Source organism: Entelurus aequoreus, linkage group LG01 (genome assembly GCF_033978785.1).
Source record: "Entelurus aequoreus isolate RoL-2023_Sb linkage group LG01, RoL_Eaeq_v1.1, whole genome shotgun sequence".
NCBI classification, from domain to species: domain Eukaryota; kingdom Metazoa; phylum Chordata; class Actinopteri; order Syngnathiformes; family Syngnathidae; genus Entelurus; species Entelurus aequoreus.
The window spans coordinates 8,626,442-8,648,941 of NC_084731.1; the positions used below are offsets into that span (position 1 = coordinate 8,626,442).

The 22,500-nt window shown below is 41.5% G+C and overlaps 1 protein-coding gene and 1 long non-coding RNA gene across 3 annotated transcripts in view; one reads left to right on the forward strand and one right to left on the reverse strand.

Moving 5' to 3' along the window:
• LOC133654946 (uncharacterized) overlaps positions 1-36 on the forward strand; it is a 1,521-nt gene extending 1,485 nt beyond the window's left edge. The window contains exon 3 of the long non-coding RNA XR_009826921.1: positions 1-36. This exon is cut by the window's left edge and continues 364 nt beyond it. This is a non-coding gene — a long non-coding RNA (uncharacterized LOC133654946).
• Positions 37-10,445: 10,409 nt separating this feature from the next.
• Positions 10,446-22,500, reverse strand: part of LOC133647865 (signal transducer and activator of transcription 1-alpha/beta-like) — a 46,819-nt gene continuing 34,764 nt past the window's right edge. The window contains exons 17-25 of one of the 2 annotated variants that reach the window (XM_062043601.1): positions 22,464-22,500; positions 22,301-22,356; positions 22,124-22,218; positions 20,044-20,183; positions 17,543-17,731; positions 13,680-13,752; positions 13,514-13,610; positions 13,397-13,430; positions 10,446-13,295 (exon numbers count right to left, since the gene is read on the reverse strand). The exon at positions 22,464-22,500 is cut by the window's right edge and continues 99 nt beyond it. In XM_062043601.1, the coding sequence (XP_061899585.1) occupies positions 13,401-13,430; positions 13,514-13,610; positions 13,680-13,752; positions 17,543-17,731; positions 20,044-20,183; positions 22,124-22,218; positions 22,301-22,356; positions 22,464-22,500 (717 nt within the window). In that variant the 3' untranslated portion in view covers positions 10,446-13,295; positions 13,397-13,400. Of the gene's footprint in view, positions 13,431-13,513; positions 13,611-13,679; positions 13,753-17,542; positions 17,732-20,043; positions 20,184-22,123; positions 22,219-22,300; positions 22,357-22,463 lie in introns of both variants that reach the window. The other variant, XM_062043594.1, reaches the window with a different exon arrangement.

The following is a 22,500-nucleotide window of genomic DNA, read 5'->3' on the forward strand; positions in this document are numbered from 1 at the left end:
CTTACACTCCAAATAGTATGCCTTTGGCCAGCACAAAGACAGATAAGAGAACAGGGAACATTCCATCGCGAGTGAAGTGAGCAAGCGGAAAAAAATGGCCTCCTCAATTCTGGAAGTCACCAGCCTCCACTGATATATACACATATATATATATGTGTATATATATATACATATATATATACATATATATATACATATATATATACATATATATACATATACATATATACACATATACATATATATACATAGGTGGATTAATGACCGGGCCTACCGGGCCCAGGCCCAGGGGGCCAGAGGCCCCAAGGGGCCAGGCCAACTTGGCCCCGCGGCCGCGACCCAAGCAAAACTACTTTTGCAAAAATAATAATCTTAAGCCCCAAGGGGCCAGGCCAACTTGGCCCCGCGGCCATGATCCATAGAGGGTAAGAGGCCCCAAGGGGCCAGGTCAACTTGGCCCCGCGGCCGCGACCCACAGAGGGCCAGAGGCCCCAAGGGGCCAGGCCAACATGGCCCCGCGGCCATGATCCATAGACGGTCAGAGGCCCCAAGGGGCCAGGCCAACTTGGCCCCGCGGCCACGATCCATAGAGGGTCAGAGGCCCCAGGGGGCCAGGTCAACTTGGCCCCGCGGCCACGATCCATAGACGGTCAGAGGCCCCAAGGGGCCAGGCCAACTTGGCCCCGCGGCCACGACCCACAGAAGGCCAGAGGGCCCAAAGGGCCAGGCCAACTTGGCCCCGCGGCCGCGAGCCACAGAAGGCCAGAGGCCCCAAGGGGCCAGGTCAACTTGGCCCCGCGGCCACGATCCATAGAGGGTAAGAGGCCCCAAGGGGCCAGGTCAACTTGGCCCCGCGGCCGCGACCCACAGAGGGCCTGAGGTCCTAAGGGGTCAGGCCAACTTGGCCCCGCGGCCATGATCCATAGAGGGCCAGAGGCCCCGAGGGGTCAGGCCAACTTGGCCCCGATCCATAGAGGGTCAGAGGCCCCAAGGGGCCAGGCCAACTTGGCCCCGCGGCCACGACCCACAGAGGCCCCAAGGGGCCAGGCAAAATTGGCCCCGCGGCCATGATCCACAGAGGGCCAGAGGCTCTCAATCATTATTATCAAAGCTAATTCTCAAATTGGATGGATCACACAACCTCACTCACATATTCTTTATCAATTATTAAAGGTTGTTTCTGAATTTTGATCACAGAACTTAATGCAAATATTCTTGATTGATTGACAAAGCTCATTCTCAAATTTTGATTACACAACCTTACTCTGACAAATTATCATTATCAAAAAGCTCTATCTCGAATTTGGATCACAGAATCTCACTCAAGTATTCTTAGCTGTGCCCCTCCCCCATCAAGTCTTTCATAAACCGGTCTGTTCTTTTAGAATCTCCTCATTTGGTATTTTGAACTCGTGAGAGACTGCTCAAAATTTGGTTTCCTTTCCCTCAGTTCAGACTCAGAGATAATTTGAAATCATTCAACAAGAAGTTTAACGCGCGCACACACACACACACACACACTTGAGTTGAGCATTACTTGGAAATTCTTATATTTTCCATTTTGCTGTTATTATCAGCATCTTCCCATTTTGTCCTTTTCTTTCGAGAAAGTTTACAGTCTGACATTTGTCACTGCTGTCAGTTAATAACTTTTTGGTCTTTGACCCATTTTGTCATTTTCTCGATTCGATCGTCACTGACCACTCTCTCCTGTCTGGCAGACATCGTTGCTGCCATCATAGCTAGCAAGCTGCCTGCAGCGGGTCATCCCTATGTTCCCCGTCCCTATGTTACCCGGGTCCTATGTTCCCCTCTACCGGGGAACTAAGGACCCTTTTTAAAAAAAAGGGTTCTATGTTCCCCGCTGCGGGGAACGTACAACACTTTTTCCAGAAAAGGGTTCTATGTTCCCCGCTGCTTCCAATGCGCGACTAAGTAAGACGCACGCAGACACGCATGACAGAGACGCGTTTAAGTTGTCGAAGGAAGGAAGTTCGCGTTTGAGTTGCTCTATCTGCTGCCGCACGCCCTGTGACAGGTTAGGTTTAGGGATGGTTTTGGTCAGGGCACAATTTCGCCAAAAAAGTGCTCCACAACGCCCTGTGACAGGTTAGGTTTAGGGATAGTTTTGGTCAGGGCACAATTTCGCCAAAAAAAAGTGCTCCACAACGCCCTGTGACAGGTTAGGTTTAGGGATGGTTTTGGTCAGGGCACAATTTCGCCAAAAAAAAGTGCTCCACAACGCCCTGTGACAGGTTAGGTTTAGGGATGGTTTTGGTCAGGGCACAATTTCGCAATTTCGCCAGATACAATGCAGGGAACATAGGACCCTTTTTTAGAAAAAGGGTCCTAAGTTCCCCGGTCGCATACAAAGACCCAGGAACAACCGGGGAACATAGGACCCGGGGAACATAGGACCCGGGGAACATAGGCACGCTCCCGCCTGCAGATAGCAACATTTTGGTGTCCTTTGGGAAAATATTTAGAAAGAAGACAAAAGTACACACAGTTGTACAACTATTATCTTTATGATCTTTTTTTTGTTAGTTTCTCTGTTACTGTGTGTGGCCAATTAAGCGACTTTTGGCCATACCTGGCTGGTGACATTTAGCGACTTTCTGGTTGATGTTAAGATTAATAATAGCAACAGTTCTCTTCATCTTAATGCAATTTATTGTGTCTGTCTCTCCACATTTTGCCATTAGGTACTTTGAGCTCTTGTTGGTCAGTCACTCTAAGGTACATTGTTGCTGCCATCATAGCTAGCAAGCTGCCTGCAGATAGCGACATTTTGGTGTCCTTTGAGAAATATTAAGAAAGAAGACAAAAGTACAAGACATTGTACGATTACTATCTTTTTAAAATTATTTGTTTCACTGTGTGATTGACCGACTTTGCCGCTAGATTTCGCGTCTTTTGGCCATACCTGGCTAGCGACTAAAAACATCATTTAGCGACTTTTTGGTTGTGAAGATAAGTGGTAAAAGCAGATCTTCCTGTTGGTCTTCCCACATTTTGCCATTTGGTACTTTGCACTCTTCTTGGTCACTCCAAGGCATTTGTCCCTGCCTTCAGCTAGTCACTTGGCTCTTTTGGAATATATTTCACTGTAATTGGCTCTCTCTCTCTCTTTCTCCTCAGTACAAATCAGCCTGTTCCCTTGCCATTCATTACTGACCACTCTGCTCTCCTGTCTGTCAGACATTATTGCTGCTTGCAGATAGCTTGGGGTCCTTAGAGAAAATATCAGAAGAGAAAAGTACACAATTATCTTAATTATCTTTTTTATTCAGTCAGTCCTTCAGTGAGTCCCAGTGTGTTGGCGATTAAGCAACGTTGGCATTCAATTAGCGACTTTTGGCCATACATGGCTGGCGACTCAAAAAACTAGAAAAAAAGTACAAAAAGTTGTACAATTAATATCTTTATTATCCTTAATTCCCCTGAATCCTAGAGTGTGTTGCAATTAAGCAACTTTGCTGCTAGGTTTAGCGACTCTTGTTTTGGGCATACCTGGCTAGCGACTACAAACATTATTCAGCAACTTTTTGGCTGTTAAGATTAACGTTAATAAATTAAATCCTAATACAATTTATTGTGTTGGTCTCGCCATCTTGCTATTAGGTACTTTGAATTCTTGTTGGTCTCTGCTAAGGTATCTGGCTGTTGTCTTTGCCTTCAGTTAGTCACTTGGCTCTGGAATATATTTAACTGTACTTGGCTCTCTCTTTCTCCTCAGTACAAATCAGTCTGTTCCCTTGCCATTTAGACATTTTCTTGATTGGATCATCACTGACCACTCTGCTCTCCTGCTGTCTATCAGACATTGTTGCTCCCATCATAGCTAGCAAGCTGCCTTGGTGTCCTTTGTGAAAATATTTAGATAGAAGACTAAAGTGCACAAAGGTGTACAATTATTATCTTTTCAAAATATTTGTTTCACTGTCAGTGTGATTGACCGACTTTGCCGCTAGATTTCGCGTCTTTTGGCCATACCTGGCTAGCGACTGAAAACATCATTTAGCAACTTTTTGGTTGTGAAGATAAGAGGTAAAAGCAGATCTGCCTGTTGGTCTTTCCACATTTTGCCATTTGGTACTTTGCACTCTTGTGGGTCACTCCAAGGCATTTGTCCCTGCCTTCAGCTAGTCACTTGGCTCTTTTGGAATATATTTCACTGTAATTGGCTCTCTCTCTCTTTCTCCTCAGTACAAATCAGTCTGTTCCCTTGCCATTTAGACATTTTCTTGATTCGATCATCACTGACCACTCTGCTCTCCTGCTGTCTATCAGACGAATCAGTTGATTCTCTGCTCTCAATTGTCTATGCTAGTAAGCTGTTATTCTCTGCTTTGGAGTGTTGATGCTGGGTTGCTAGTTTTCTAAATCACCTCACACACTTGAAGGAAGCAGCACCGATCATAAACACACAAACAAACTCACACACACACACACACACACACACACACACACACACACACACACACATAGTTGGTTTATCTGTTGTGATAGGCAAAGAGCCAATGTGCAAAGAAAGAAGGGAAATATGGATCATAAACGTTTAAGTGGAGGAGCTAGAAAAAAAATTCAGCAAGAAAAGAAAAAAAAGGAATCAGTTTTACTTGAGAGTGTTCCAAATATCTCCAGCTTCTTCAGTACAAAGACATCTGCTGAAAGCAATTCTATAAATGCTACTGCAAATTCAGCTAAGGTTAGCAATGCACCTGAGCTAGCATGTAGCTCCCAAGATCCTGAGACCACTACAAGTGTAGACACTGAACCAAATGCTTCTGATGCTTATGATTCAACCAATTCAGCAGTAGCCAGTTGCTCGGATGAATGTGAGGTCACTGCACCTCTGGACAGCATAGAAAATGAGCTGAATCTTTCTTCAACACCATCTACAGTGACAACTCTACCTAGTGATCCCGCTAAATGGGCTGAGACCCTCACTGAGTCAATGAAGGAAGTTCTTATTCAAAGAGGTGCAAAATCATTTCACAACCGTCACAGCCATTATCCAGCTTCTGTGAGGAACAGTGGGCTAGGAGGCAAAACCCGATGCCTAAACAATGAACATTTTACTTCACACTTGCCCAATGGACAACGAGTACAAAGAGAGTGGCTGATGTACTCTCCCTCTACTGGTAATGTTTACTGCTTTGCATGCAAACTGTTTTCCCCAAAAACGCATTCTTTTGTGACAGGCTATTGTGATTGGAAACACTCAGAAAGATTTGGTGAACATGAGCGAAGTGCTGAGCACATAACCTGCATGCAAGCAGTCTTGAACCGCGCCAAAGGTGCCACAGTTGATGCAGACCTGTTCAAACAGTTTCAGGCAGAGAGCAGCTATTGGAGGCAGGTGTTACAAAGAGTTGTTGCAGTCATTAAATTCCTTGCAGAAAGGGGCCTTGCATTTAGGGGTAAAAATGAATCGTTAGGGTCTCCTCTCAATGGGAACTACCTTGGTATTCTGGAGGTCCTGGCTGAATTTGATCCCTTTCTAAAGGATCACATCAGAAAGTTTGGGCAGATGGGTCGAGGTAATACCTCATATCTGTCCTCCACCATTTGTGAGGAATTCATTGAATTGATGGGTGCAAAAACCAAACAGGCTATAGCAGATGAACTGCAAGCAAGCAAATACTACTCTATCATTGTGGATTCAACCCCAGATTTATCTCATGTGGACCAATTGACATTCATATTCCGTTTTGTTAGCAAAGAGGGCAGTGTTGTTGAACGCTTTGTGGGTTTTGAGCCCATTACTAGCCATACAGGTGAAAGTTTGGCTAACTGTGTCATGTCTGTGTTGGAAAATCTAGGGTTAGAGCTGTCAAATTGCAGGGGGCAGGCTTATGATAATGCCAGCAACATGTCAGGGAGGTATAATGGGTTGCAGGCTCACTTAAAGAAAAGCAACCCATTAATACACTATATTCCATGTGCAGCTCACTCTTTGAATTTGGTGGGAGTCAACAGCATTGACAGATGTGGAAATGAAGTCTCTAAGTATTTTGACTTGATTCAGTCTATTTACAACTTCACAACTGCATCCACACACCGATGGGACAGGGTATTTGGCAATTCCAACATAGATCTCACACTTAAAGCTTTATCCAACACGCGTTGGAGTTGCCGTGCAGAATATACCAAAGCACTGTGGCAGAACTACAGTAAAATAAAAGCAGCACTACAGGTTATTTCCACTGATGACACAGAGAAACGAGACACACGAACTGAAGCTGACAGTCTAGTGCGGAAGCTGGATTCACTTGAGATGGCCTTCATGGCAGGCTTTTGGGACACTGTTCTGTCCAGATTTCAGGCCACAAGTCTGCAACTTCAAAAAGCAGACATGGACCTTGGTACAGCAGTTAGATTGCTGGAATCTCTGCGCACCTTTGTTCTCTCCCAAAGAGATCTATTTGATCATTTTGAGCAGAAAGCCTTAAACATGTTGGGTGGCACCCCATCTTACAGGGCTGAACGGACGAGGAAACGTAAAAAGTTTGCTGATGAATCAGCATCCCCAGATGTTGTGCTTGAGGGAAGGCAACTGTTTCAAATAGAGACATTTATTGCCTCTATTGATCAACTGAGTTCAAGCCTTAATCACCGTCTGGAGGCCTACAAACATCTGAACAATTTGTTCAGTGTCCTTTTCTCTTTGGATACAGAGTCCAATGCTTCAGTCCTTCACAAGGCCAAGATTCTCACTGAATCATACCCATCTGACCTCAATGAAAGTCTTGGACAGGAGCTTATACAGTTCAAATCTTTTATACAGCTCAACAACACTGATGAGGAGAGGACCCCTTCAGGACTGCTCAAAACAATAATACATTTTGGACTACAGCCTACGTTTCCTAATACATACATTGCGCTACAGATTTTTCTCACTCTACCGGTCAGTAACTGTGAGGGAGAACGCTCATTCTCTCTTTTGTCAAGAGTAAAAAATGAGCTGCGCACAAGAATGACTCAGAAAAGATTAAATGCGTTATCTCTAATGGCAATTGAGAGTGAGCTGACAAGAGAGTTGGACTTCAATGATGTGGTGGATGATTTTGCAAAATTGAAAGCACGAAAGAAACCCCTTGCTTAAAGGTGCACTGTGTAAGATTTTTAGGTTATTTCCAGAATTCACCCATTCACTAATGTTAGGCTACCTGTTTTCATGAATACTTACCACCACCATAAAATTCTAAGTATCCATTATGACTTGGAGAATTGCACTTTTGCCATTTCTGGGAAGTGTCACCTGGATTGTGAAGATAGGATTGACTTTAGGCAGAAGCTTGGTGCTTTCTCTGGCAAACTGAACCTCAAGCTTCATTCTCTGCAGCTTTGCATTCTTGTGCAGACTTTCATCCACAAGGAACTTTTCAACTTCCCCACTATCGTGAAGGGGCCATCAAAAGATTTCAGTGTGTCCAGCATGTCTAGTCTCTTACTCTCCTTTCTTTGAGCCATCTCTTGTTTCTCATCTGCCCTACTCTCGAATTTTGCCTTCATGAATTTACTCCAGTTGAGTTCAACCTCCCTTTTTGCTTGTGCTGCTGCCTTGAAACCTCTGAAGCTCCTGGCTCTTCTGTAAAATTATTGACCTATTGACTGCGTTCAGTGTGCCCAACTTCTTCAGTTTGTAGTCCACCTTGCCACATTGTCTCTCCATCCCAATGTTGTGCACAGGGGTGCCATCAATGTTACTAGCCTGTTCACTGACAGGGTCCATTGGGAAGGTCTCCTCATCCATCCTCTGCCTGGCCAGGACAGTCTTCAGATGGGGCAGCATGAGATCTGTCAGCTGCTTCACTTCATCCAAGTATTCGGCAGCCACGTCTGACACTGAGTTCAGGACATGTCCAGTGCCTGTCCAGCCACTATAGCATTCTTGGAAATGGGCTATCTTGACCTGCATGCAGCCCTTGTACCATGAACTGGCCTACACCTTTCTTTGTGGTGCTCTCCGATGCATGTTATCATTTTACCTTTCTCCTTCTCCTCAAGCTTAACCACAAATAGATACAGACTTTGAGCCTCAATTTGCTGCACAGCTGCCGTTATGCCAATGTGTTTTCCTAAGATATTATTTTATTTTTAATGATAGAAGGGAGGAAAAGGGGGCAAAAATCATGTCCGATTTAGTTTTTTGGGTGGGTTGGGGGGTTTATTTCATGATAGCTACCAACTTCCAATACATAATATCTCTCAAATGACCCAATGCACCATCACTGAAGTGGGCGTAATCATTTTCAAAAATGTTTATTTTTAGGCCATTTATCCCCTCCCCCTGTGTCTGTGTGAAACCTGTGCTTGTCAGTGTCTGTGTGGTATACCTAATAGTGTGTGTGCAGTATGTGCACTCTTCTGTACAGTACAGTGTGCATGTCTGTTCACAGTATACAGTATTTCTTGCATAGTGCGTGCGTGTGTGTGCGCCCACACGCGCGGGGGGTTGAGGGGCCAAGACCATGTCAGGCCCAGGGGGCCAAAATTTCTTAATCCGCCCCTGTATATATATACATATATATATACATATATATACATATACATATATACACATATACATATATATATGTGTATATATATATACATATACATATATATATATACATATATATATACATATATATACATATACATATATATATATATATACATATATATATACATATATATATACATATATATACATATACATATATATATACATATACATATATATATACATATATATACATATACATATATATATACATATATATATACATATATATATATATATACACATATATATATATACACACATATATATATATATATATATATATATATATATATATATATATATATATATATATATATATATATATATATATATATATATATATATGGCGAAGTTGGTAGAGTGGCTGTGTCAGCAATCGGAGTGTTGCTGGTTACTGGGGTTCAATCCCCACCTTCTACCATCCTAGTCACGTCCGTTGTGTCCTTGGGCAAGACACTTCACCCTTGCTCCTGATGGCTGCTGGTTAGCGCCTTGCATGGCAGCTCCCGCCATCAGTGTGTGAATGGGTGAATGTGGAAATACTGTCAAAGCGCTTTGAGTACCTTGAAGGTAGAAAAGCGCTATACAAGTATAACCCATTTATCATTTATTTATTATATATATATATATATATATATATATATATATATATATATATATATATATATATATATATATATATATATATATATATATATATATATATATATATATATATATATATATATATATCAATGTTTCAATCAATCAATGTTTATTTATATAGCCCTAAATCACAAGTGTCTCAAAGGGCTGTACAAGCCACAACGACATCCTCGGTACAGAGCCCACTCACCCCAGTGGGACGTCGGTGAATGACTATGAGAAACCTTGGAGAGGACCGCATATGTGGGTAACCCCCCCCCCCCCTCTAGGGGAGACCGAAAGCAACGGATGTCGAGTGGGTCTGACATAACATTGTGAAAGTCCAGTCCACAGTGGATCCAACACATCAGCGGGAGTCCAGTCCACAGCGGGGCCAACAGGAAACCATCCCGAGCGGAGACGGGTCAGCAGCGCAGAGATGTCCCCAACCGATGCACAGGCTAGTGGTCCACCCGGGGTCCCGGCTCTGGACAGCCAGCACTTCATCCATGGCCACCGGACCTATGCAACTCCCCCTCGCAAGGGACAGGGGAGAAGAGGAGAGAAGAAAAGAAACGGCAGATCAACTGGTCTAAAAAAGGGGGGGTCTATTTAAAGGCTAGATTATACAAATGAGTTTTAAGATGGGACTTAAATGCTTCTACTGAGGTAGCATCTCTAACTGTTACCGGGAGGGCATTCCAGAGTACTGGAGCCTGAATAGAAAACGCTCTATAGCCCGCAGACTTTTTTTTGGCTCTGGGAATCACTAATAAGCCGGAGTTCTTTGAACGCAGATTTCTTGTCGGGACATATGGTACAATACAATCGGCGAGATAGGCTGGAGCTAAACCGTGTAGTATTTTATACGTAAGTAGTAAAACCTTAAAGTCGCATCTTAAGTGCACAGGAAGCCAGTGCAGGTGAGCCAGTATAGGCGTAATATGATCAAACTTTCTTGTTTTTGTCAAAAGCCTTGCAGCCGCATTTTGTACCAACTGTAATCTTTTAATGCTAGACATAGGGAGGCCCGAAAATAATACGTTACAGTAATCGTATATATATATATACACATTTAAATTAATCAAAATTATTTTGAAAAAGCCCAATATTTGGACACAAATGCCATTTTATTGTCAGAATGTAATTCAGGAACATTTTGAAATGTTTTTATTTGAATGCAGTACATTTATTTGCTCACAACTTGGTAACAGTTCAATACAAACTTCAGCCAGGGTTTATTTTGAAGTGACCACAGTCTAAGTCTCCTCGCTCGTCTCACACTGATGCATGCATCGACGTGAGCACTTACGCCGCCATTCGCCTAACCAAACTGTGCGGCTAAGGAATAATCCGCCTATGACAAACGCAATAAGGGATACTTTCTGTCTGGGTGTAGTCAGTATGTGTCCGGTCATTTCCCATTCTATAGCATTCTTGTGTATTTATGCAAGTCTATGAGCCTTTAAACTGAATACAATGCTAATATCAAACAGTATAATAGATACTTTTTACACCTGCTGCTGAAGGGAGGAGAACTTGTCCTGCTACGCCATCTTAGGTTGACTTTACAGTGGGATTGCTTAAAGCCAATAAATACTGTATTTTCCGCACTATAAGGCGCACCGGATTATAAGGCGCACCTTCAATGAATGGCCTATTTTAAAACTCCGTTCATATATAAGGCACACCGCATTATAAGGCGCATAGAATAGATGCTACAGTGGAGAGACCTGTTGTGGCTAAATATTGGTCCATATATAAGGCGCACCGGATTATAAGGCGCACTGTCAGCTTTTGAGAAAATTGGAGGTTTTTAGGTGCGCCTTATAGTGCGGAAAATACGGTACCTCATGGCCACAAGTCGGGAAAGGGAGACATCCCGCTTCTTCTGGCTCCTCCCAAAACGTCTGTCCTCTGCTTCTCCACAAGGTCTGACAAACTGTTCCAAAGGGGGGGGTTGGGTTGTCCCTGTCCCAATCTGACTTCGGTTTCCATGGTAACTGCTCCTCCGCAGGCTTATCTCGACGATTTTTGCTGCTCGAAAACACCTCACACTCATGTCAGGGCTCTCTTTATATATGTTACTTTACAACTAAGCATACCTAATGATATACTTGCATAATCACAAGCAGAAATATGAAGGTTAGATAAATATACTCATTTTAATAAGTGTATGTTTATGCTAGCAATATACAGTACAGGCCACACCTTCTCCTCATTCAATGCGTTTTTCTTTATTTTCATGACTATTTACATTGTAGATGGTCACATAAAACTATGAATGAACACATGCAGAGTTGTGTACTTAACAACAAAAAAGGTGAAATAACCGAAAACATGTTTTGTATTCTAGTTTCTTCAATCCACTTTGTATAGCACATTTAAACAACAAATATGTTTCCAAAGTGCTGCACAACAATATTAAAAACAATATTCAAATATGATCCTTAGCTCCACCAATGACTGAATAAAAACAAAAACAAAAATATAAATATAAAACCAATATAAAAAAATAAATATGATTAAAAACGATTTTAAAGGGTAAAACCAATTAAAACAATACATAGAAATCAATCAGTTTCTTCAAAATAGCCACTCTTGGCTTTGATTACTGCTTTGGACACTCCTGGCATTCTCTCCATGAGCTTCAAGAGGTCGTCACCTGAAATGGTTTTCACTTCGCGGGTGTGCTTGAAGCTCATGGAGAGAATGCCAAGAGTGTGCAAAGTGCAGTAATCGGAGCAAAGGGTGGCTACTTTGAAGAAACTGATTATTTAAAATTTATGAATGTACAACTGTTTGTTTGTGTGAAACTGTTTGTTTATTTTGTTGACCACTGACCGAAGAAATAATTTTAAAACATTTAAAAATGCATTGTTTTAATTGGTTTTACCCTTTAAAATCGTTGTTAATCATATTGATTTTTATATTGTTTTTGTATTGGTTTTATATAAATTTTTTTGTATTTTTGTTTTTTTGTGACCGAAGAAATAATAAAAAAATTTAAAAAATGTATTGTTTTAATTGGTTTTACCCTTTAAAATCGTTGTTAATCATATTTTTATATTGTTTTTATATTTATTTTTTTGTTTTTTGTGACAGAAGAAATAATAAAAAAATTACAAAAAATGTATTGTTTTAATTGGTTATACCCTTTAAAATCGTTGTTGATCATATTTTAATTTTATATTGTTTTTGTATTTATTTTTTTGTGACCGAAGAAATAATTAAAAAATTTAAAAAATGTATTGTTTTAATTGGTTTTACCCTTTAAAATCGTTGTTAATCATATTTATTTTTATATTGTTTTTAAATTGGTTTTATATTCATTTTTTTGTATTTTTGTTTTTTTGTGACCGAACAAATAATTTAAAAAATTCAAAAATGTATTGTTTTAATTGGTTTTACCCTTTGAAATCGTTGTTAATCATATTTATTTTTATATTGTTCTTATATTGTTTTTTTTGTTTTTTTGTGACCGAAGAAATAATAAAACAATTTAAAAATGTTATTGTTTTAAATTGGTTTTACCCTTTAAAATTGCTGTTAATCATATTTATTTTTATATTTATTTATTTTTTTCTGGTTTTTATTCAGTCATTGGTGGAGCTAAGAATAATATTTGAATATTGTTTTTAATATTGTTGTGCAGCACTTTTTGTTGTTTAAATGTGCTATACAAATAAAGTGGATTGAAACTAGAATATAAAACATGTTTTCAGTTATTCCCCCCTTTTTTTTGTTAAGTACATAACTCCACATGTGTTCATTCATAGTTTTGATAGTAAATAGTCATGAAAATATAGAAAACCCATTGGTGTGTCCAAACTTTTGGCCTGTATTGTATGTAATTAGCAGTAAGACTATTCAAATCCTTCACTGTCAAGACAGAATAAACCCAAATTGTGTTGATTTTCATCAAATAATTCTGCGTTTACAATACAACAATTTGTACGTGCATGAACAATACATGTTCTTATCTGCACTTTTCTCATTGAATAGTCACATTTCTTCCAGGTATGTCCACATGGCTGTTGTATGACAATGCAGGCCGAGCTGCCACCGTATCCTCATCTTTCTCGTAACTTCACACAAAGAGCCACTGATAACGCTAAGAATGCAAGAGAAGCACATTGGCGACAAAGTAAGATTAGACATTAAAGAGTTTAAAATTTCTCCCAAAGTTCTGTGATGGAATAAAGTAGGGCAGACCTCCTCAGCTCTGATTGTCAAAGTCGCCATTCATCTGGGGAGAAATCAGAGAAAAATGGCTGTTTCATTACATTGCTTGTATTGATTTCATGAGATTAGTTTGGATGCTGGTCTCACTGCGTCCTTGATGTCTTTGGGACTGACTGTCTGCTCCAAAAACTGATACACCTCATGTGACATGGGCATGATTTTCCCCTGCATGTGGGACGGAGGTCTGCACGGTGGAAGACACAAGTGATCAACTCGAGAGTTCCGACGCAAGGATTCGAAAAGACTCGCTTACACTTGCGAGACCGAAATGAGCTCCGTCTTCATGTAGCCGCTGTGTGTGTTCTCCACGTCCATGGGCTCCGGAGCTGGATGCCATTCAAGTACAAATCAAATACAAATCCTCCCATGCACATCTACAACACTCCGAAACCGGTGAAGTTGGCACGTTTATGGTAAATAAACAGTCAATAAAAACAGAATACAATGATTTGCAAATCCTTTTCAACCCATATTCAGTTGAATATGCTACAAAGACAACATATTTGATGTTCAAACTGATAAAACATTTTTTTTTTGTGCAAATAATCAATAATCACTCACACCTGGATAAGGGAAATGGCGCTGTGAGGACCCTGTTCCTGGACTTCTCGAGTGCCTTTAATACTATCCAGCCCCGCCTACTCCAGGACAAGCTGGACAGAATGCGAGTGGATCCCTGCCTGGTTGCCTGGATTTCAGACTACCTCACCCATAGGCCACAGTACGTCAGACTGAAGGACATCACATCTGACACTGTGATCAGCAGCACCGGAGCACCGCAGGGAACGGTGCTGGCCCCTCTTCTCTTCACCCTGTACACCGCTGACTTCTGCTACAACTCACAGCTGTGTCACATCCAGAAGTACGCGGATGACACAGCCATCGTCGGGTGCATCAGGGACGGCCGAGAGGAGGAGTTTCGGAGGCTGGTGAGGGACTTTGTTGTCTGGTGCCACAGGAACCTCTTGCAGCTTAACCCTTCAAAGACCAAGGAGCTGGTCATTGACTTTGGGAGGTCGAGTCCAAGGTCACAACCTATTCTGATCGAGGGAGTCGAGGTACAGACCGTGGACTCATTCAAGTACCTCGGGGTGTGGGTGGACAACAAGCTGGACTGGACTGTTAACACGGACCACTTGTACAGGAAAGGACAGAGCAGGCTGTACTTCCTGAAGGAGGCTGCACTCCTTCAACGTCTGTAAAAAACTATTGTGGATGTACTACCAGTCTGTGGTTGCCAGTGTTCTGTACTACTTCGTAGTGTGCTGGGGGGGCAGTATATCTAAGAAGGACAGCTCCAGACTGGAGAAACTGATCAGGCGGGCCGGTTCTACGATCGGACTAAAACTGGACTCACTGGTGACGGTGGCAGAGAAGAGGACTGTGGAAAAACTAGTGAGCATCCTGGATGATGCCAGTCACCCTCTGCATACCGTTGTCAGTAACCAGAGGAGCATGTTCAGTGCTAGACTGCTTCATCCCAAGTGCAGGACTAATAGACTAAAAAACTCCTTGGTCCCACACGCCATTAGACCGTACAACTCCTCTCTGGGAGGGAGGGGGGGTATTAGAATGACGGGGGATGCAAAACAATAACAGTGTAATACGTTTTCATAACATGGTCATTTATGCCTAGTTTCTCTTGTCATATTCTTATTTTACTGTTATATTTGTATTCTCATTGATGCTTTTTGTTTTTATTCTATTGTAATATTTTTCAATTTTGTTTCCATTTATACCCCCATTATTTACTTTTTTAAATTCGATCTCAATTCTGTACACTGCTGCTGGAATTTTAATTTTCCTGAGGGAACTCTCCTGAAGGAATCAATAAAGTACTATCTATCTATCTATCTATCTATCTATCTATCTATCTATCTATCTATCTATCTATCTATCTATCTATCTATCTATCTATCTATCTATCTATCTATCTATTAACTTTAGAATTTGATGCCAGCAACACGTGACAAAGAAGTTGGGAAAGGTGGCAATAAATACTGATAAAGTTGAGGAATGCTCATCAAACACTTATTTGGAACATCCCACAGGTGAACAGGCTAATTGGGAACAGGTGGGTGCCATGATTGGGTATAAAAGTAGATTCCATGAAATGCTCAGTCATTCACAAACAAGGACGGGGCGAGGGTCACCACTTTGTCAACAAATGCGTGAGCAAATTGTTGAACAGTTTAAGAACAACATTTATCAACTAGCTATTGCAAGGAATTTAGGGATTTCACCATCTACGCTCCGTAATATCATCAAAGGGTTCAGAGAATCTGGAGAAATCACTACACGTAAGCAGCTAAGCCCGTGACCTTCGATCCCTCAGGCGGTACTGCATCAACAAGCGACATCAGTGTGTAAAGGATATCACCACATGGGCTCAGGAACACTTCAGAAACCCACTGTCAGTAACTACAGTTGGTCGCTACATCTGTAAGTGCGAAGTTAAAACTCTCCTATGCAAGACGAAAACCGTTTATCAACAACACCCAGAAACGCCGTCGGCTTCGCTGGGCCTGAGCTCATCTAAGATGGACTGATGCAAAGTGGAAAAGTGTTCTGTGGTCTGACGAGTCCACATTTCAAATTGTTTTTGGAAACTGTGGCCGTCGTGTCCTCCGGACCAAAGAGGAAAAGAACCATCCGGATTGTTATAGGCGCAAAGTGTAAAAGCCAGCATGTGTGATGGTATGGGGGTGTATTAGTGCCCAAGACATCACAATCAGAATCAGAATAGTTCTATTGCCATTGTTTGAGAACGGGTTCACAAATTAGGAATTTTTCCTTGGTGCAATAGTGCAACATAAAACACATACAACACATATTTGGTAATAAAAAGAGCTGTAACTGAGCTATCAGATCTTGTTATAGACTTAGAAGGAATTCAAGGAATTCAAGGAGCTACTGTTGGACTTCATAATGCACCACACATTTTCAATGGAAGACAGGTCTGGACTACAGGCAGGCCAGTCTAGTACCCGCACTCTTTTACTATGAAGCCACGCTGTTGTAACACGTGGCTTGGCATTGTCTTGCTGAAATAAGCAGGGGCGTCCATGGTAACGTTGCTTGGATGGCAACATATGTTGCTCCAAAACCTGTATGTACCTTTCAGCATTAATGGCGCCTTCACAGATGTGTAAGTTACCCATGTCTTGGGCACTAATACACCCCCATACCATCACACATGCTGCCTTTTACACTTTGCGCCTATAACAATCCGGATGGTTCTTTTCCTCTTTGTTCCGGAGGACACGACGTCCACAGTTTCCCAAAACAATTTTAAATGTGGACTCGTCAGACCACAGAAGACTTTTCCACTTTGCATCAGTGCATCTTAGGTGAGCTCGGCCCCAGCGTTTCTGGGTGTTGTTGATAAACGGCTTACGCCTTGCATAGGAGAGTTTTAACTTCGCACTTACAGATGTAGCGACCAACTGTAGTCACTGACAGTGGTTTAGTGAAGTGTTCCTGAGCCCATGTGGTGATATCCTTTACACACTGATGTCGCTTTTTGATGCGGTACCACCTGAGGGATCCAAGGTCCGTAATATATTCGCTTACGTGCAGTGATTTCTCCAGATTCTCTGAACCTTTTGATGATATCACGGACCGTAGATGGTGAAATCCTTAAATTCCTTGCAATAGCTGGTTGAGAAATTTTGTTTTAAACTGTTGGACAATTTGCTCACGCATTTGTTGACAAAGTGGTGACCCTCGCCCCGTCCTTGTTTGTGAATGACTGAGCATTTCATGCAAGCTGCTTTTATACCCAATCATGGCACCCACCTGTTCCCAATTAGCCTGTTCACCTGTGGGATGTTCCAAATAAGTGTTTGATGAGCATTCCTCAACTGTCTCAGTCTTCTTTGCCACTTGTGCCAGCTTTTTTGAAACATGTTGCAGGCATCAAATTCCAAATGAGCTAATATTTGCAAAAAATAACAACGTTTTCCAGTTGGAACGTGAAATATCTTGTCTTTGCAGTCTATTCAATTGAATATAAGTTGAAAAGGATTTGCAAATCATCGTATTCTCTTTTTATTTATGATTTACACAACGTGACGACTTTTTGTACAATAAAAAGGGGAATCATCCGCGTCTTACCTTCTGCGTTTTTGGTGTAGTATTTCCCAAACACGTCGTCTTTTGGGAAGTTAGGGTAGAGGAAGCGGAGCGGATGATCGGGGATGTCGTCCGCCGCCATCACCTTGTAGGTGCGGATGATGTCGGCCAGCCGGACCGCAGTCAAATCCTTCTTTGTGTACGGCTCCACTGAGTGGAAGATTGGGTTGTCTGGTGGGAGAAGTCATGAGCATTTGTCAATGTCAGGCTTCCAATTACATACAGAAAAGGAATTAGGGCTACTTGGATATGCTTCACCTTTTGTATGTTAAACACGCTAAAACCTTATGTGGGTCAAAGTGGGCCAAGCAGGTAACTATAGTAAAGAAAAAAAGACCTCCTCCAACCTCCGAGGACAAAGCTACGAACAATGGGGGACCGGGCTTTCTGCTCCGCCGCTCCCAGTCTGTGGAACACTCTCCCTGACCACCTGAGGGCACCACAGACTGTGGATGCCTTTAAAAAGGCTTAAAAACCCTTATTTTCCCTTTTTTAGATGTATGCATACTAGTTCTAGCTATTTGGCTGTTCTAGTTTTTATTTTTTATTATCTTTCTATTTTTATTTTTTTTAATACACTGTAGCACTTTGAGGTTGTTTACTCAATGTAAAGTGCTTTTTACAAATAAAGTCTATTATTATTATTACTAAACTAAAATATGTGTATTTATCTTTTTTTTTACTTTTACAGGCAAATATATATTTTTAAATCTACAATTACAAACATTTATTTTGATCATAATCACACGTATCTCTTATGTGTGACTGCCATCATATTGCAGTCTACATGTATCTCTTATGTGTGACTGCCATCATATTGCAGTCTACACGTATCTCTTATGTGTGACTGCCATCATATTGCAGTCTACACGTATCTCTTATGTGTGACTGCCATCATATTGCAGTCTACACGTATCTCTTGTGTGACTGCCATCATATTGCAGTCTACGCGTATCTCTTATGTGTGACTGCCATCATATTGCAGTCTACACGTATCTCTTATATTGCAGTCTACACGTATCTCTTATGTGTGACTGCCATCATATTGCAGTCTACGCGTATCTCTTATGTGTGACTGCCATCATATTGCAGTCCACGCGTATCTCTTATGTGTGACTGCCATCATATTGCAGTCTACGCGTATCTCTTATGTGTGACTGCCATCATATTGCAGTCCACGCGTATCTCTTATGTGTGACTGCCATCATATTGCAGTCTACACGTATCTCTTATGTGTGACTGCCATCATATTGCAGTCTACACGTATCTCTTATGTGTGACTGCCATCATATTGCAGTCTACACGTATCTCTTGTGTGACTGCCATCATATTGCAGTCTACACGTATCCTTTATGTGTGACTGCCATCATATTGCAGTCTACACGTATCTCTTATGTGTGACTGCCATCATATTGCAGTCTACACGTATCTCTTATGTGTGACTGCCATCATATTGCAGTCTACACGTATCTCTTGTGTGACTGCCATCATATTGCAGTCTACACGTATCCTTTATGTGTGACTGCCATCATATTGCAGTCTACGCGTATCTCTTATGTGTGACTGCCATCATATTGCAGTCTACGCGTATCTCTTATGTGTGACTGCCATCATATTGCAGTCTACATGTATCTCTTATGTGTGACTGCCATCATATTGCAGTCTACGCGTATCTCTTATGTGTGACTGCCATCATATTGCAGTCTACACGTATCTCTTATATTGCAGTCTACACGTATCTCTTATGTGTGACTGCCATCATATTGCAGTCTACGCGTATCTCTTATGTGTGACTGCCATCATATTGCAGTCTACACGTATCTCTTATGTGTGACTGCCATCATATTGCAGTCTACACGTATCTCTTATGTGTGACTGCCATCATATTGCAGTCTACACGTATCCTTTATGTGTGACTGCCATCATATTGCAGTCTACACGTATCCTTTATGTGTGACTGCCATCATATTGCAGTCTACACATATCTCTTTTGTGTGACTGCCATCATATTGCAGTCTACACGTATCTCTTATGTGTGACTGCCATCATATTGCAGTCTACACGTATCTCTTATGTGTGACTGCCATCATATTGCAGTCTACACATATCCTTTATGTGTGACTGCCATCATATTGCAGTCTACACGTATCTCCTATGTGTGACTGCCATCTACTAGTCACACTTATCATTTCACCATGTACCAAATAAAATAGCTTCGAGGTCGGTAGGCACAACCAAAATTATACCGTACATTAGACACACCGGGTTATAAGGCGCACTGTCAAGTTTTGAGGGAAAAAAAAGGATTTTAAGTGCGCCTTATAGTCCGGAAAATACGGTAACATAAAAAGGGGAGCGGCAAAGCGCAAAAATAAGGTATGACACATGAGGGACGAGCTGCAAAGAGGCCACTGCGCCACACACTGGACTGGTCTAAATGCAAGTGACAAGACTTGAGTGAACAATTTATGAATGGCGCTCACCGTGTATGTCATGTTCGATCCACGTGAAGGTAATGGCTCCTTCTTTGCTGCTCTCACTGAACCTGAGCAGGAAGGTCCCTGGACACTTGTCGCTCAGCAGAGCCCGCTCGCGCTCCTTACTGATGAAACCCATGATATAGCTGCACACACAGGAAGTACAAACGCTGGCTTTGAGTACTAAGATGCTTAGGATTCGACAGTTGTGAGTAGGGCTGGGCGATACGGCCTTTTATTAATATCTCGATATTTTTAGGCCATGTCACGATACACCATATATATCTCCATATTTTTGCCTTAGCCTTGAATGAACACTTGATGCATATAATCACAGCAGTATGATGATTCTATGTGTCTACATTAAAACATTCTCGTTCACTAGCAATATGTTTGGAGGAGAAAAAGTGAGGCCTTTAATCCTTGGAACACCATTCCTACAGTCAAGCATGGTGGTGGTAGAATTATGCTCTGGGCCTGTTTTGCTGCCAATGGAACTGGTGCTTTACAGAGAGTAAATGGGACAATGAAAAAAGGAGGATTACCTCCAAATTCTTCAGGACAACCTAAACTCATCAGCCCGGAGGTTGGGTCTTAGGCGCAGTTGGGTGTTCCAACAGGACAATGACCCCCAAACACATGTCAGAAGTGGTAAAGGAATGGCTAAATCAGGCTAGAATTAAGGTTTTAGAATGGCCTTCCCAAAACAGAAAGTGCAAGATTGTCAGAGACATTTTAAAACAAGCTATTAAGTGCACTTTTGTGCATGATGTCACTAAGATGACATATCAAAACAACACTAAATTAAAGTGCATTTTTTTTGTACAGAGCGCCACTACAATAGTTAAAAACAAAGTGCACTTTTGTGCATGATGTCACACAAAATATTAAAAAAACTGTCAAATAAAAATGAGCTGCAGTGTTTCCCACACATTCATTTATTTGTGGCGGCCCGCCACGAAAGAATTACGTCCGCCACAAATAAAAAAATAATAAAATTAAATTAAAAATTTTTTTTTTGTCCTGTCCAGCTTCTCAGGCAAATCATATAGTTGATATAGATGCCCATATAGGCTGTTCATATTTACTTTACAAAAGAGAAGTGTAGGATACTTCTCTTGTTGCCTTATTTGTATTTGACCACTACTGTTTTCTGTTTATTTGTTACGGACTGTGGCAGGACACCTCTGCCTCTGTTTCACTTTATGTTGCTGGTAAATAATATGGTTGTAGTAGTAGGCTAAAGTTAAATTATTTAGTATGCACTAATTAAAGGGGCAGAACTTTAAGAGACATTTTAGCTTTTATAAGATATATTTTTTGTAAGAACCACAATTAATAAATATATTTCAGTGAATAACTTATTGTTCAAATCTGTATATAAATATATACATAAAGCGTTGTAATTATATTGTAAAATGGATGGATGGACGTTTAAAACAAAACTGTTATTAATTAGTAAGTATACATTTTTTGAGCCTTTTTAGAGAAAATCATATCATTGTAGTAAATTACGCAAATTACTCGATGATGTCATGGTGACCACGCCCATAGCCACGCCCCCACCGCCACAGGTATCTTGGCAGTTTATGGGAAACACTGAGCTGCATAATAGGAAATCAAATAGTGTATGTCCTTCACTGTGTGGTAGGTTCCTGCGGACGTTATCTCCTTCTGTTGTTGACAATTTTTTTCATCCAGTGTTGATGTGGAGATGGAAGACGCCAGGCTCAATTGGGTCAGTGCTGGTTGCTTCGGCATTTTGTTGGGCGTGGCACAGGCCGGAGATGTTGACATGCGGAGTTTCAAGCACTCTTCATCCTCTAGCAGGGGGCGTTTTCCAAATGATGCTACACATTAGTAGTGCTGCTACCTTTTATGGCAACGCTTTTGCCGCATACTCGACATATTACGGTTGTCTGTTCAACATCTTCCCGCTTGAAGCCAAACCACCGCCACTGTGTGAGAACGTATACTCGAATACTCACAAAATAGTCATTTTCTACATCGCACAGAGACAAACCCACGATATATCGAGTATATTCGATATATCGCCCAGCCCTAGTTGTGAACAAGTGAAACTCACCCGTCATTCCAGGGTAAAAGCAGGTGTCTCTTAATCAAATCCAGGATTCCTTCAATCCACAACCAGAAGGAAAGAGCTTTCTCATTGGAGCTTTGCTGGTAAACACAACCAGAAAACGGTTTTAGTGTAAACACAATCAGACTTCTGAAGAGCTGTGTCGTTATTTGTGTTTGTCACCTTGCAAAACTTGGTCCAGGGAATCATCCCATCTGGGTTCCTCTGAGCTTTGGATCCTGCAGAGAGTCACAGTCCCTTTTCATCAACTCAAGAAGATACTCAAACATTATTTTACTCAACATGTTGTTCATGCGTTTAGTGTTCCATAGAAGTTAGTTCTGACCCAGCAGCTTGTCGGCCAGCATGTTAAGCTGCTCCTG